The sequence below is a fragment of the Amphiura filiformis genome, chromosome 5 (genome assembly GCF_039555335.1).
Source record: "Amphiura filiformis chromosome 5, Afil_fr2py, whole genome shotgun sequence".
Lineage (NCBI taxonomy): Eukaryota > Metazoa > Echinodermata > Ophiuroidea > Amphilepidida > Amphiuridae > Amphiura > Amphiura filiformis.
Window position 1 is genome coordinate 69315866 of NC_092632.1, and position 16929 is coordinate 69332794.

The following is a 16929-nucleotide window of genomic DNA, read 5'->3' on the forward strand; positions in this document are numbered from 1 at the left end:
GTTGGTTGTTCTCTTGACATCAATTATCTGATTTAAGTAATAGTGCTCGATTTAATATTATGTGTTGTTAAGGGGTACTACACTTGGCCAATTTTTTGCCTATTTTGCATTTTTCTCAAAATATAGCACATTGGTGACAAGTAAGATATGTATATTATAGGGCGAGGACTACAACTACTGTACTGAAAATTCAGCAACTCAAAGCAAGTAGTTATTGATTTATTGATCAAATAGTGGTTTTCCTCATTTTCACTGTAGATCCACAACTGTTGTCTGTGCTGAAATAAAATTTCCAGTGCAGTAGTTTTAGTCCTTGCCCCTATAATATACATATCTTATTTGTCCCCAATGCGCTATAATTTTTGAGAAAAATGCAAAAATAGGCACAAAATTGGGCAGGGGTGTAGTACCCCTTAATATTATGTGTTGTTAAAACTCTCTCGAAATCGTTCGTAACTTACGATGAGTCGTAACTTCCATTTCACTAAACTTACTTACGATACGAACGGTACCTTCGTAAGTAATATGGATTTACCACAGGGACCCTTCGTAAAATTATGTCTAGTATTGGGTATTCGTAACTTTACGAACGGTTACTTGAGTTACGAAGGATTAAAAGTTTAGTGAAATGGACCCCTAGTCTTTGTTCAATTTTTGTAAAAATATGTAAAGACTCAAATTTGACTGTTATTTCTTGACACATACACAATATACGATATTACCAATCTGTTCTTACATAAATTGACCAAGTTAAACTTAATAATAATTCACAATAAAACCTTTAATTGCATGTGACTATGTTGATTCTAGACAGATGTTTAACACACATTTTGTTAGTTTTACCGAATCACTGCGACAGATATATTAGGATTCTTGTCTCAAATTATGTTTTCAATTGCTATTCAGCATCACATTACAAATCTATTTTTGGATATTTTATTTTGCTTACAGAATACAGTACACGGCTGCTAGCAGAGTTGCTTCCTTATTTTTCATATATTTTCCTGCAGGCAACATTTTTAGGAAACTTCTTTCCCTGAAAACTGCCGAGAGACGAGAGAATACCAGGTTTCAAATATAACCTAGAGTCTATTGTTTTAACGCTTGGCAGATTCTTCATGCACATCTATGCATTCCAAATGGTAAATATGCCATGTTCTCACTATGGACCACAATGGCCTCATCCCAATGCCATAGTTCAATAACCTCAATTAAACAATCATAGAGCAAAATTTGACCTCAAGTTGCGGGTTATGAGTTTGTGTACCCAAATTTCCAAAAGTCATTCAATGAATGTGCAACTGTATTGGGGTTAAAGAAATGTGCCCTGATAGATGAGCATGTTGTGGATCCTAGTGTCTTTGAACATATCAAAGAATAGTGAACTTTGCCCTCTCGTCAATTTATAGAAAATCTAGATACGCCACATAGTAAGATTCTTTCAGTTCATATCACATAGGGGTGGGGAAAACATGATGCTGTGAACAGATAACAATATGCCTTGGATGATAATGATGATGGGGAAAAGGTTTAAATTTGATCATCCTAGCCCATAGATGAGATCTGCTGACTTGTTCTTGACTATAATGTGTCTTTTCTGCAGGCATGGCCTGTTCCACCTCGATACACCAATGCATCCAAGCATATGCCCATTATCGTTAACTAGCTTGCATTTCTAGACTCCATTGCCCTTGAATAAACTCTGTCATGAGTTACGAACATCTTCTAAATTTTTTTGTCGATTTTTGTTTCTTCAAAGTGCAATAATCGCAATTATATCCTCTATGGTCCCCTATATCTAATTGAAAAAAAGGTTAACTGCAACCATTTTAACAAAAACTCTGGCAATATTTTGTTTTTATTGATGAATTGGCGAATGATAGGTACACATGCGTTGTCTGTGGACGATATTTTCCTTTTGTAGATACCACCAAGAGATTTGAAAAATGATTTCTAATTATTTTGTTAGTGTGTTTCCTTCATTCAAACCATTATTTCATTCCCATTACAACATATATAATGTAATGTCTGACAAAACATCCACATTCAACCCCAAATGTCCGCTTTACAACCCCAATATTCAGCGTAATATTGCTAGAGACATGTAATGGATTTGATGGCGGCATCATTAAAAGCTCACCTACTTTATTCCACATAATTATAGTCTGTATACGTCCCTCCAGTCAGTGATTTAGATATTGGGTTTTATTGTATCTCGAAATGTAATTCTGAGAAGTATATAAAAATATACATTTTCAGAAAGGAAATGATGCCAGGAATCCAATTACCGTATTTCGTCAAATAGTCGCCCCCCTCAAATAAATGCCCCCACCACTTTTTTCAACCAAGATGTTTAAAAAATGCCGATATTTCCATGCTATCTTGTGTAGTAAGCTTACCAAGTTCCCCACATGGTCGATAATACCGTCACTTTTTGGCGAAAATCTGGATTGGAAACCCGGAAGTGAACCAGAAGTCAGTTCATAGTTCGTCATTTTAGCGTGAGTTTTAAGTTTACCTCATGATTTTAACGGGAATTATCATTCTAAAATTGACCTTGAATAAACGCCCCCCTTTGGGAAAATGTATGACGAAATACGGTATAGGCTATAACAGGTTCCTACAAAAAATAACAGTATTTGAGAGAATCTCAAAATTTGATTTCACTTTACTGACTCGAGGAAGGTATGCGGACTATAGCACCCTACCCTAATAAGTCCCCCTACAGAGAGTGATAAATATCTAAGTGCCATCTTTGTATGTACAACTATTATTCCATCAAATGTCTGAATGAAATTACCCCCCCCACACACACAGTGGCGGCACCAGAAATGTTTTTTCCAGGGGGAATGGGGGGGGGGGGCAAAGTGAATTTCAGGGGAAATCATGAAATTTCTTCAAAATTGAAGCAACAGTGGTAGGGGGAAGATCTCTCAACTGCCACTGCCCATACACACCGAAAATGACTGACTTTTAAAGCATCCAGTACTGATTAGGCCAATTATGTTGTACCGGAACTTCCTAAACCCAGGCAGATTTTTATCTTGCCTGATTTATGATTACCGTCATTTGCTTGTCACAGTAGACTTCCCCCACCTAATTATCAAGTCGCAATCCTATCTAAATCTCTGATGCATCAACTACCATTTTCTCCACATTTTTGAAAATCAAAGAGCCTACTAAACCACACAAACAAAATTAGCATATCTAGGGCACTGTGGTTTTACTCATATTCATAAAATATAACTTGATACAATTTCGATGTTCAAAATAAACATACAAAGAAGATGATCAACTTTACATTAAACTCCCACATCTATTCATTTCTGCATATATTCACCATCTTATCTTCTCAACAGATCTCCGTTGTGCCATATTTATTGCAACTACACATTTTGATATTCATGATTCTAATATTAGCAGCCATTTCAAGTGTGATTCTGTTCCTTCAGGAACCTATTTTCACCACATTTCTCACAAGATTTTCACAAAATGCCGCTTGTGCCATTCTAATTCGCTTTAAAAATACATTCAAGAATTATTGATGGCCCATAAAACCATGGTAAATATTTATATGTATAACCAAAAATGTGGGATGCATATTAAGATATGGAATGAACAAAATTGTGTACCTAACCCTCACCACACTATAACTCACTAGGAAAACCACTGCACATGCATGCACCCCACGTTTAGCCATGACGCAATCACCCCAAGTCATAAACGCACAGAATCGCTGGGCCGGACCAGTTGGTGATCTTGTGCTTGGCACGCGAGGTCCAAGGTTTGAATCCCGGGGGTACCAAGTGACTTCTTTGTCAAAAAAATATGGATTTGGTTAGGGTTAATAATAATAGCAACAGAGACAGAGTTTGGACAAAAAAATGTTTATAATACATTGTTTCACATTTTAACATTTCTACACATTGCAATAAACTACATTCGTCTCAGAGAAAACTGAGCGTGTGATTCCTTAGAAAGCTGATTAATTTGGTTTAATTCTACCCCTTCCTATGAAACTTCTTTAAAAAAATTAAAATTAAAAGCTAGTGAAATGCCATGGATCCATCTTGTGACATTAAATATGAATAATATCTTCTTGCTGATTTGTGTGCCTCAAACATTATATAGCAGCGGAAGTACAGGTAAAATACCTAATTTATCACGCAGGGCATTTACCTCCAGCCCACATACAAAATGGAAGCGAAAAGAAGCCAACATACTTTAACCCCATGAGAACTGCATGCCGATTGGCCAAAAAGAAGATTTCATTATCAATTGGATCAATCGGCAACATTGTTAGAATAATTTCACCACCCAAAAAAATTGGGGTGAATTATTTGCAAAGCTCTGTTCTGATTGGTGATTAAAGTGAAGATATCATGTAATTGACCAATCAGAGGCAAAGTTAGATCTGCAGGTAGTGCACAAGGGGGTTAAAAAATATTATTCCCATTGTGAGTTGTTTTCATGATGACTGCAAAACAGAATGCCATTTTTCTAGAATGTAATAATTTCTTTTGATAAATTTGTTTTACATAATGCAAGAGACTCTGCATAACACTACTGGTAATATAAAATGGTATTTTTTTTTGCCTGTGGAATTTCTCAACTGATTAACTTGAATTTCATTTGGATTTAATCATATAATATTTTCATTTTCATGTCATGCGAGTAAAAAGACAAAGAACCTGCTATTAACAATTTTCTTTTAATAATAATGTGTGCCACTACGAAGAGACAGATATCCTCAGCAGAAGACTGATTGACACATGTATACAGAATTTGAATACAAGTGAAAATAGTCATATCAGACGTTCCTGGAATTCTTGAGAATCGGCATGCTCGAGAATTGCAATTCGTAAGTCATTTACCAAGTGCATTGTCCACATGACTCAACTGAAGCCTGATATCCTTGAGTTTAGCAATGATGTTGTTGGTATTACAACTGGAAGTTTTCTGTGACCCATCTTATGGCACGCCAAATTGAGCCATATTAAATATTAAACCAAGGTCAAAGGTTAAGCTCAGCAAAATCGCAAAATGTATCGATCACATGGCGGTTAGCACACAAGGACCACTTGAGGATCACTTACGAGAAATTGTGGAATCCTCTAAATTTCTATACAAATCTATACATATGATTTAGACATTATATTTGTAGGCACACTTAGGGATTGGAATCCTTAAGAAAGCTCACACAGCGGATTTCCCCAAGTTTTTGCTCGAGAACCACATTGCTCTAAGCAAAAATCCCTCCGTGTGGACATGCCTAATATTTCATGCCTCCCATCATCTTGATACATCTTTTAAAAGTTGTCAAAATACATGCAGCATGTAAAGAAAACTCTTAGCATCTTTCAAGGAATGCATTTTTACAGAAAATATACAACCACCTACCCAAAATAAATAACAAGATTGCGTTGACTATAAATGCACTTTTTTCTAGCTACAAATTTAAGCTAGTCATTCCAGATTTTCAATCCAATTCATCATGCTTCAAGACTCGCTGGCGACTTGATATCAATTTGGATTGGCAAGGAGGTGGAAATGACTTCAAATGCACGACTGCTTAGAACAGAAATGAGATTAAAACTTGGCTCCACACTCCTCCAAGTAGGGATGGGCACAATGCAGAAATGAGACTTTTCAGGAGGATTCATGTAAATTTCATCAATATTTATCACGCTTTGTTTAATGCTCTGCGCGCTGTGCCAAGTTTTGGGATATTTTCTCAAAATATCAAGAGCTATCTTAAGAACCACTGAACCAATACTAGGCTTGTTTGTACTCATTTTAATGCATTTTTCATGCAGATTCCAAATATGGTCATGAAAATTTAAAATTCTGAAATTTTTGAAGGTTTCAATTTTCAACTTGTCGTCTGCAAACATTCAGTCGACCCGTGTGGAGAGAGTTAAAATGTACAAAAACGAAGCCTTTCCACTAAATATAGCATACATGTCTTATACTACTTCTTGTTCTTTTCTAATTTATTTATATCTCATACTAATTTTAAACTGTGCCGGGTTTGATTAAAATAATAATCGATGCATGAACTCAAAAGGTCTTCAAATGCTACCAAGATTATTTTTTTCAAAAATACTATATACATGGATGTGTAGAATATACATCTGTATGAGTATGACCATTTTCTGACTAATAAGATTTTCTAATACAAATCACAGAAACAGAAAGGTGTGGGGTAAAGCATTATAAATTATTATAAATTCGTGCATGTTTTTACAAACTAAAAAGCGCAATTTCTCGGTCCCTGAGATATAACAATTGACAAGATTTGTAGCGCACTACCGTAATTAAGGAACCAAACTTCCAATATTTTGTTCTGAAACTACACTCCATCTCCAAATGTTCAGCACACAAAATGTTATGACAAGTAAGCACAGGTTCTAACAGAGAGCTCCGTGAGTGCACGGAAATTGCAAAATATTGGCATTTAAAGAATCTTATATAGAGAATGTCTCTGAGCAAGAATGGGATAGTTTTTCATTTCTATCTGAGGACTACAAAATTCACGTTGCAAGTAGGCAATTTTAAATCATTCTTGAAATCCATCTCTCAGGAAATTTCTACCTAAAATGAAAACCGAATTGTTGTTTATATCTGGGCGCACCTACCTGTTTGGTGTTGTAGAATATGGCTTATAATTATCATTATTGCTTTCTCGCTACCTACCATCTTTTTTATGGTAATGGCAAAATCCTGCCATACGGTACAATTTGAGGGTTATAGAACTAGCAAAATATACTGCATGATAGTCTAATGTCAGATAGTAATTGACAGTAGTTATTGACAGTACATAGCTTTTATGCCACTGATATGGTTTACCTCGTATGTTATGTTTCCTTACTTACAATAATTAATACTGACACTAAGTAAATGGTAGATATATAAGACTCTTTAAGACTATTTTCTTTTCATTCATTTTAAGCCTGGCCCAGATATCACAAATTATATCTAAGTGGATGCTTGCTTTGTTAAAGGCTGACTTTTGATTAGGACCACTAGTTATACAGCATGTAACATAAGCACATGCTCAATAAAACTGCCATCAACACCAAAGACTAATGTTGTGAGGTGCAATATAGGAGAAAACATTTGTCGGATGTGCTATGAAATAGATCTGATACACAGCAATTTTAACATGAAGGGTTAAAATTAAACTGTGCAGAGGGCAATACCAGAGACTAATGTTGTTTTTCCAACACTTGGGTGTCCAAGCGAGATAGAACATGAGGTTTCCCTGAGTTCGCTCTCCTCAGGCTAATGTCTTTTAATGTGCAACATCGGAGACTACTGTTTCCCAACATTTGGGTGCCCAAATTCGGACGAGAGGGGGAGGCGAGGAGGCACTGTCAAAGACCAATGTTGTTTAGCAGAAATTGTTGTTGCTGTACATTGTTCATGATACTGTTGTTTCGATTACCTATGCCTAATAATGAGAATGAGCACGATTCAGTCATGGATTTCCCATGGATTAGCATGTGTCCCTCATGGATCAACCTGGGTAAACAAACAAAGAAACAAACACTTGGATGCCTGAAACATTGACATGAATGTCATTTTTCCAATACTAACTAAATGTACAAAACCAAAACGAATGCCGATTTTCCAGCACCTGAATACCCACCAATCTGCAATATCAGGAACCAATGTTGTTTTCCCAGCACCTGAATGCCCACGAATCTGCAACATCAGGACCTAATGTTGTTTTTCTAGAATGAGCCTACAGCTACTGGATGCCCACCAGTGTGCAACATCAGGAACTAATGGCCCCTTTCCAGCACCTGGATGTCTACCAATGTGCAACATCAGAAATTAATGGGGGGGGGGGTCAGCTCCTGGATGTCCACTAATCTACAACATTGGGAACTAATGTTGTTATTCCAGCACCTGGATGGCCACCAATCTGCAACATCTTAAACTAATGTTGTTCTTCCAGCAGTTGGATGCCCACCAATCTGCAACATCAGAAACTAATGTTATTTTTCCAGCACCTGGACATCCACCAGTCTGCAACATCAGAAACTAATGTTATTTTTCCAGCACCAGGATGTCCACCAATCTGCAACATCAGAAACTAATGTTGTTTTTCCAGCACTTGGATGTCCACCAATATGCAACATCAAAAACTAATGTTGTTTTTCCTGTACCTGGATGCCCACCAATATGCAACATCAGAAACAAATGCTGTTTTTCCATCATCTGGATAGCCACCAATCTGCAACATCAGGAACTTATGTTGCTTTTCCAGCATCTGGATAGCCACCAATCTGCAACATCTTGTCCACCAATCTGCAACATCAGAAACTAATGTCATTTTTCCTGTACCTGGATGTCCACCAATCTGAAACATCAAAAACTAATGTTGTTTTCCAGCACCTGGATGTCCACCAATATGCAACATCAGAAACTAATGTTGTTTTTCCAACTCCTGGATGCCCACCAATATGCAACATCAGAAACTAATGTTGTTTTTCCAACTTCTGGATGCCCACCAATATGCAACATCAGAAACTAATGTTGCTTTTCCAACTTCTGGATGCCCACCAATGTGCAACATCAGAAACTAATGTTGTTTTTCCAACTCCTGGATGCCCACCAATGTGCAACATCAGAAACTAATGTTGTTTTTCCAACTTCTGGATGCCCACCAATGTGCAACATCAGAAACTAATGTTGTTTTTCCAACTCCTGGATGCCCACCAATGTGCAACATCAGAAACTAATGTTGTTTTTCCAACTCCTGGATGTCCACCAATATGCAACATCAGAAACTAATGTTGTTTTTCCAACTTCTGGATGCCCACCAATGTGCAACATCAGAAACTAATGTTGTTTTTCCAACTCCTGGATGCCCACCAATGTGCAACATCAGAAACTAATGTTGTTTTTCCAACTCTTGTTCATCATTAGAGACCAGTGTACTTCTTCAGCACCTGGGTGCCAAATAATACATCAGAAACTAATGTATTGTTTCAGGTGCCGAATAATGTGCAATTATGTAATCAGAAGCTTATGTTGTTTTTCCATCAACTGGGTGCACAATGTTTCACATCTGAAGCTGACCAAAAATTGCGCATGTAGTTTTTAAAATTCATGTTTTGCATGTTTCTAAGTTGATGTTATTTGTTTGACGTGTACCTGTACAAGCCAGTAGCATGTCTCCTTTGTGAATGGCCCATTGTAACCCCATTCATACAAGCATACCAGTGGCTTCAACAGCAGCAGCAGCCAGGACGTCTTGAAACTACCAACTTGCGACTTTGCGCTCATTTCTTGGTAGCAGGTCGCAAGTCAAAGACAATATGGTGAAACTCAAGGAAGCGAAATGGAGATGGGCAGGTCACCTTGCACGAAAAGAAGATAACAGGTGGACTAAACGGCTTACAGAATGGCAACCAAGAACAGGGAAAAGATCAAGAGGAAGACAGAAGAGGAGGTGGCGTGATGAAATTACTGCCTACATGGGACCTACATGGACAAGAAATGCAAGAGACAGAGAACAGTGGAAGAATCATGAAGAGGGCTACGTCCAACAATGGTCGAACACAGCCTGGTGAGTGAGTGAGTGAGGTCGCATATATGCCAGAATGCCATACTATATTAATTGAATATTATCTGTGTGATCAATATGTTTAGCAGGAATTGTACTTCTTCCAGCACCTTGGTGCGCAATTATTTGCCACATATAATTACCTGGTCATTTGACCTGATTACCGTTAACCTTTGACCCTTACTAACCCTTGACTCACCTTCTAGCATTTCTTTGAATGGTTCTGGACATGTTGAAGGGATCGGTAATGTAAGCTTGTTGACTGCTACACCATAGGCAACTGCTAAACCATCAATTCCTTTATAAGGTACTTCTCCAGTTAGCAGTTCCCATAGTAATACGCCATAACTGCAAACAAGAAACAAAAGAGAAAAATCAATGTTAGACCTATTTTCATAACAGTTTACTGCAAAGAAACAACAGTGAGACATTAAGTTACAGTGAGGTAAAAGTAAAATTTTACTTTACACTTCCAAAAAAAAATCAGAAGTATACAATTCTTCACATTCTCAAGCAATGGAAAGACGACAAACCCGGTATATAAAAACAACGTAATTCCCTTTCTTTTACTTCTAATAAACAGAATGAAACATTTACACACACACACCCCTACTTGTATGTGTGTCCGACTGGGGACTTTTTAGACAACCAGGGACTTTTTTATGAGTTGTGTGTCGACTGGGGACTTTTGTGTGTTGACTGGAAACTTTAATGGGCCAAACTCTTACCAATCGGAGACCTGTGTCTTTTATGTTTAGTACAACCAGGGACCCCTAAGAATACCCAGTTGCAGAAATGGTTTTTTTGACATTTTCACCCCTGGGGGAGCCCTAGCCCAAGTATTACGACTGGGGATGTCCCCACTTGTAGCGAAGTCCCCAATTAGTCGCAAAAATTCCACAAAAAAGTCCTCATTCATAGGGGTTTATGAACTCACCGCCACCCACACACAACAACAAAAAAAAGATGAGCTCTTTTAAAAACATACATCAAATTCTGGGGGAAAGTGGTTTTGTTCTTTCTATTTATGAAAGACAGTCAGTCTGTGAAAGTCAGTCATTGAACTATCTCCACACTATTCATACGTATGTCCTTGCCCAGCTAGACTTGACTATTCTTCGACATTCATTCAATCACCAATTTGATCCCTCAGTACATGATCTATAATTAAAATCTCATTTAAATGTCAGCTGATGTACACATCAAATCTAATTGAAAAATAATATATAAAATATTACCATAACTGGTCAGTACAACACCCCCATGAGTAGAATACTAATTGATTAGTGCTATATAACTAATAACAAATTACTATCTGAGTGACCACACAGTCTACCAAAAATAAACCAGTTTATATTCTACCACCTGACGTCTTAGTATTCGCATAATTGTGATTTTGCCGTCAGCGTCAAAACGCGTTTCCCTTGCATTGGTATGCCACGGCATTTCTCCATTATAAAATCTACTGGGTAATTCAAGTGTGTTCTAGGTGAGGACAAGATGGGAAAGATTTGGTAAATTTAATCAAACGCTTCACACCTAACACCTGATCGAGACCAAGTTCGACATAAGGTCAATAGCAGCAGTGTACTTTCAAGATTAACCCCTAAACGTAAAACGTATGTGGCAGAAGGGATCATCTTCAACGTACAGAGATGAGCACATCAACTATGATTTGTTATGTAATCATTGCAAAGATGAAATGACATTTGAAAAAAAATGCTTTAAAGGGGGATCCAGTTGACCAGGCAAACTTTCAAGGACAACCCAATTAAGTAGGCTTAAAATATAATCAAGTCAATGTTCACCTCTATACCACCAAACTTTGTACAGCTCCCAACTTAATGTGTTTTCCAGATATTTATAGCGGCCTTTAAGCAAAACTAAAGCAGACGACTATGAGGGTCAGATATGAAGTTATTGTAAAAACAATATAAAAAGCTTCAGGGCTTCTTTGCAATGTTAGTCTCCATACCTTGGCTATATTCAAGAGGTGACAAACATACATAAATTGTAATGTAAATTGTTAAACAAATAAGAAACAGTACAAATTCACATCAAATTTTAGATTATGGATACCGCAACCCATGATATCCACAAAACTGATGATGGAGTATTACTAAAATACTCTAATAGTTTCAAAAGAGTGTAATTTCATTAAGCATGTTTAAAAAAGCTTTTACATTGTGTGTCCATTGGACTTGCATTTCATCCCTTAAAAAAAATAAAATTGGGGCAACTGCTGAATGCAAAATAGAGGAAAATACACAAAAATAAACTTTGACGACTATGTGTGATTGGCTCATTATTGTAGGAGAGTGTACTGATTGAGTGTATGTTGCATTCATCATTTCAGCAAAGAAAAATATTGACATGAGAAAAATTGTCCAGCAAAAATAAAACGATCATATATTTCATGAAAACACAAGAGTCATATTCATTCAAAGTACACATAAATTGCAATCCTAATATGGATACTCTCACTCAGCCATTTTAAAAGCTTTTAAATAACACTCAGAATTCCAGGAATTTCTGATCCACCGCTCACAACAAGTGTATGTATTTGAATTACTTGGATACATGTAGTATGGTCTTGTATGACCTATTCTTGGCGTTCCCACTGTGTCTCAGTTGGTTCACAATATTGAAAGAGTTGTAATATAGGATTTCTGTGTTCCCTGTTTGAGATGTAGCACCTCTCTATGAATCCCACTGCGATACCAAGGGAGATTACACCTACAGTACAGCAGGTAACATATCCACACAGCATTAACCCTGTCTCATTGGGGGAATTTGGATGGCACATATATTTAAAATTGTCAATGTGCACTGTATCAAAATTATACAAGTGATTTCCACAGGTAAGACAAATCTGCCATGTTTTTGAAACACAGATTTTCCTCAACTTATCTATGACCCTGTTCACATTAGGAAATTTTCTTCTTTCGACGAACCTCGAACGAAGATTAAAAATAATTTTTTCCTAATGTGTACGCACTTTTCTTCCTTTGACGAAGATTAAAATTGCTTCGTTCAACGAAGCTAAAAAGGTTGTTTTGACGAAGGAATACTTCATTCGACGAAGCTAATTTTGTAATGTGTACGCTCGCTTCTTCAATGAAGGAAAGTGATCATGTGACAAGTGACCTTCGCCGGCTTTAATAATAGCCGGGCTTTAATAGCTTCGTTCGAGCTTCTTTAATTTTCATGAAATGTGTACAGTGCAATGTCTTCATTCGGTCTTTGTTCAGCGTAATGTGTACGCATGCTTAATTAGTTAATCAAGATTAACTTATCTTCGTCGAATGAAGAAATTTTCTAATGTGAACAGGGTCTCTATCTTTTTAACTCTTCCCCACCCTTGCTAATCGCTGAAATAATGGGCTATTCCATTTAAAATCCACACTACCCCTGTGTAACATTTGGTAATATCTTCAACAGAGTATGCATTTCAAATGAAATGAACACATTAGGCAGCTCCGTTTGAATCGCATACACCCTCTGTAGAAGATTCAAGTGGAATCTTTCGCAGAGGGCGTATAAAATTCAAATGGAGCTACCTCATGTGTTCATTCTATTTGAAATGCATACTCCCCCTGTGGACGATATTTCTAAAATCTTCCACGGGGGTAACGTGGATCTTAAATGAAATAGCCCGATGTATGCAGTGATCCCACTGACAAAATGACTTTGTTCATTACTGGATTTGAAAGACCAGAGAAGGAGCTGTAATTTACCTATAGGACATTCAAGTGAAAGGACACTATCCTGAAGTCAAATGACGGTACTGTCAATGAAAAACCATTAAGTCTGCACCACAATGAGGGCTCAATAATGGATGCATATAAAATGGTCTGCATAAAAATATGGATACAATATCACTTGGGTTTTGTTTGCATCGTCCAGATAAATCCAAGTTGTCACCAAACAAAATCCTTAAGAGACACTGAAAGCTTTCAATTTCCACTACAACTGTCAATGAACTATGTGTACAAATAATACCATTGTTTCATATGTGCAATGAACAGCAACAATTACCAAAAATACCTTGCCCGTGATAGCTGCTGATAATTGTATAAGCAACAAACCAAACAAACAAACAGTCATCCGACACAAATACAAACTGAGATTCATTGCACAAACACACTTTTATTTACCCATTTTTCCCTATCCTGGGAAACATTTAGAGTACTAGTACTAGTAGCGTGGAAAATGCTTATTTAATTGAATATATTTGGTGATGTGTAAACCGCACAGGCCAAAATGCATGTCTTTAAATTACACTCTTGTCTATCCAATTCAAAATCCTCACATACTTGCAAAGGTGGTTAGTACGGGGTTTCCCCGTCAGTCCGAAACACTGTCTGTCCGAACCACCGATAGTCCGAATTTTTAGGGTTAGGGTTAGGTTTAGGGTTAGTGTTATGTAAGCTTAAAATTCGGACTAGCGGTGGTTCGGACTGACAGGGTTTTGGACAGACGGGTGTACCCAAAACTAGCCTTGTGATAAAATAACCCATTTGAGCACCCTAATGATACAGATGACAGTGAATGTACAAATTTAGTTGTTAGCAATGAGATGGCAAACATGGCACCTCACATGGCGAAAAGACAACAATGAGAAACCATTTTTTGAATACTGTAAAAACTTGATAGTTAGCATATGTGCTTACTATTGAGCGCTTTTAAAAACATGAAATTGTACCAAAGTCCAGCGCTTTACCAACTGATCTAATGGGGTTGAGACACATATCGATGATTTTCTCAAAACACTTTACACTTTTGTGGATGGGGCTCTTCATGTTTGCATATTTTAAAAGCGCTCGATAGTAAGCACATATGCTAACTATCGAGAATTTATGGTATGTTGCCACAATCTGACAAATAAATAACATTATTAATTAATTGGTTTCAGAAATCAAACATCCCTCCAAATGTCAAAATTTCATGGAAAATTGCTTTCTGGATTCCAAATTTTTCCCAGACCTACAACATGTAGTCAATATGTACATGTATTTACGAGCACACTGGACTCTGAATGCAGCAATTAACTTTTCACCTGATATTATATTTCTTCACACTCACAACATGCTGTAAGACGATTCATATTCTCCTCGTCGATTTCATTATACATGGGCATACCCAACATGTGCATACATGTACCCACTACCTGCATCAAGCAATCACCTCACTCGGCTGACTACAACAACCTATCGTCAGTACTAAGTTTCTCTTTGTCTGACAAGCTAGTGTTTTGACATCTTCAGTCTTATCATAATCCCAGCAATAGAAAAAACATTCCGGCAGACTATTTTGTTGTTCAAACTTCTATCTGCAGACAACTGATCTGACTTAAAGGGGTAGTCATGACATTTTATCATCTTCATCTATTAGTGCATATGACACTAGCTTGCGGACAGGTTTAGTTCTCTTGTTGGAAACTTCTTTGCCTTTAGTTTACAGGATTATACCCCTCATTCAATATATTTAAAGGGATGTAAAGAAATGGATCAAATTATAATGCATGAAAACTAGATTCACTTCATTCCAAGTCAAAAATGTGAGACAAAAATAACTGTAGGGGCAGTTTTATAACATACATTCTATGAACCTGACAAAAGTGACTCCTAAATTGTACAATTAGAGGATGATTAGTCGTGGAATATTCACTAAGAATCTTGGAGAAATGTTTAAAAGTCTAAAACTATCAAAATTCTTAACTCATCATACTGATGTCTCGTCCAAAATTCTATAAGTATCTCCCTGAGTCTCTGTTATCCGACTAAATGATCTTCAAAGGAAAACATGTTATTCAATACCATGACACCTAATTTTCCTGTTTAGATGCACGAGAGGGCAAATCTTTGTTGTGTACAGTGTTTTGATGAAATATCACCATTTCAATGTTATCACCCTATATGAAATAATTTCTTATTGTCCCAATCTAATCCAATTTCAACAGGTTGGATATTCCATGCAAAGTTATGGTCGATCCTTCATGTAATTATTTCGTGTAAGCTAATCCTAACCCTAACCCTAATCCTAACCCTAAACTAACCCTAATCCTAACCCTAAACTAACCCTAACCCTAATTTTGTGTATAATTACATGAAGGAGTAACCAAAATTACACATGATTCACTTATCCGAATTGTTCACTCTTACGGCCAATGTTTGGTCCCATCATGGCCGGAGAAAAGAGGATGAACTGGTAGATGTATCAGTACCTACTGAGCTGAACCCACAGGCCACAGAGCTGGTTGCCTCTTTGCTATCTTCTGAAGATAGCAGTATTGCTATCTTCTGAAGATAGCAGTATTGCTATCTTCTGAAGATAGCAGTATAAATTTGCTGTAAAAAGTCTGTTTAACGCTACAAATCGACGGGAGATTTTACCATTTGTTGTTGCAACCACATGGGCAACGACAAGATAACTTTTTGAATTTAACTCTTGCTGATCACACTAATTTTTCGGCTTTTGAGTTTGAAAACTAACTCCTACATGTATAAACACTGGTACACCTCATCACATCAACCCCCTTTAAAACTGCAACCAGTTTTCCCCAGGTCTCCATATCTCACACCAACCATGTTTACTTTAATCTGGTCTATGGTTACAGCACAAGTCCTCGTGCTCAATCTTAACTTACCAATCCTGTCCCAATCTGCCAGGGTTCTTTACATCGTTGATCCATCTTAGAGGAACAAAACCCACTTGCACAGTGCAAATTCACAGCAGCTGAAGGGAGTATCCCATCATGCTTTGCGGTACCATAATAGAACTGAATGTGCCATAGAAAATGTACACAAAATCCCACACTTCAACTTTATATAACTCGTTTAAATCAGGGAAGCTTAGACTTTTGTTTGCAAAAATATGACCCCTAAAGTATTGTGAAACTATCCATAGCTCTCAATATCTAAGCGGCTCTTGTTTATATTTTGTATACATTTGCTATGGGGCATGCAGATATACCACAATGCATGATGGGATACTCCCTTTAGCTGCTGTGGTGCAAATTTAGCAATACGTTCAAGCAAATTAAGTAACATGTCAGTACAGATTATTTTGAAACATTACCAAATACCTACTTTTAATATTTCATCGAGTTTTAGCAACAAGAAAATTCTTATATTATATTTCAGAAAATAAGTGTTCCATTTTTGTCAGCATTGTGTTAAATTTTTAAAATTTATATGAACAATTATAAGTAACAATGACTTCTAACTTGCAAAATTTGTTATTATCCAACATATGTCTTGATCCCATCACATTTGCGCTAAAATGAATTGGTTAGTTCAAACAAACTGAGAATGTCTAATATTGGATTTGGGGAAACTCTTTGGTGAAAT

The 16929-nt window shown here is 36.9% G+C and overlaps 1 protein-coding gene across 1 annotated transcript in view; it reads right to left on the reverse strand.

Annotated features, from left to right (window-relative positions):
• Positions 1–16929, reverse strand: part of LOC140153631 (mitogen-activated protein kinase kinase kinase 10-like) — a 173390-nt gene that overhangs the window by 84290 nt on the left and 72171 nt on the right. Inside the window, 1 exon segment of the mRNA XM_072176426.1 lies at positions 9777–9925. Within this exon segment, the coding sequence (XP_072032527.1) occupies positions 9777–9925 (149 nt within the window).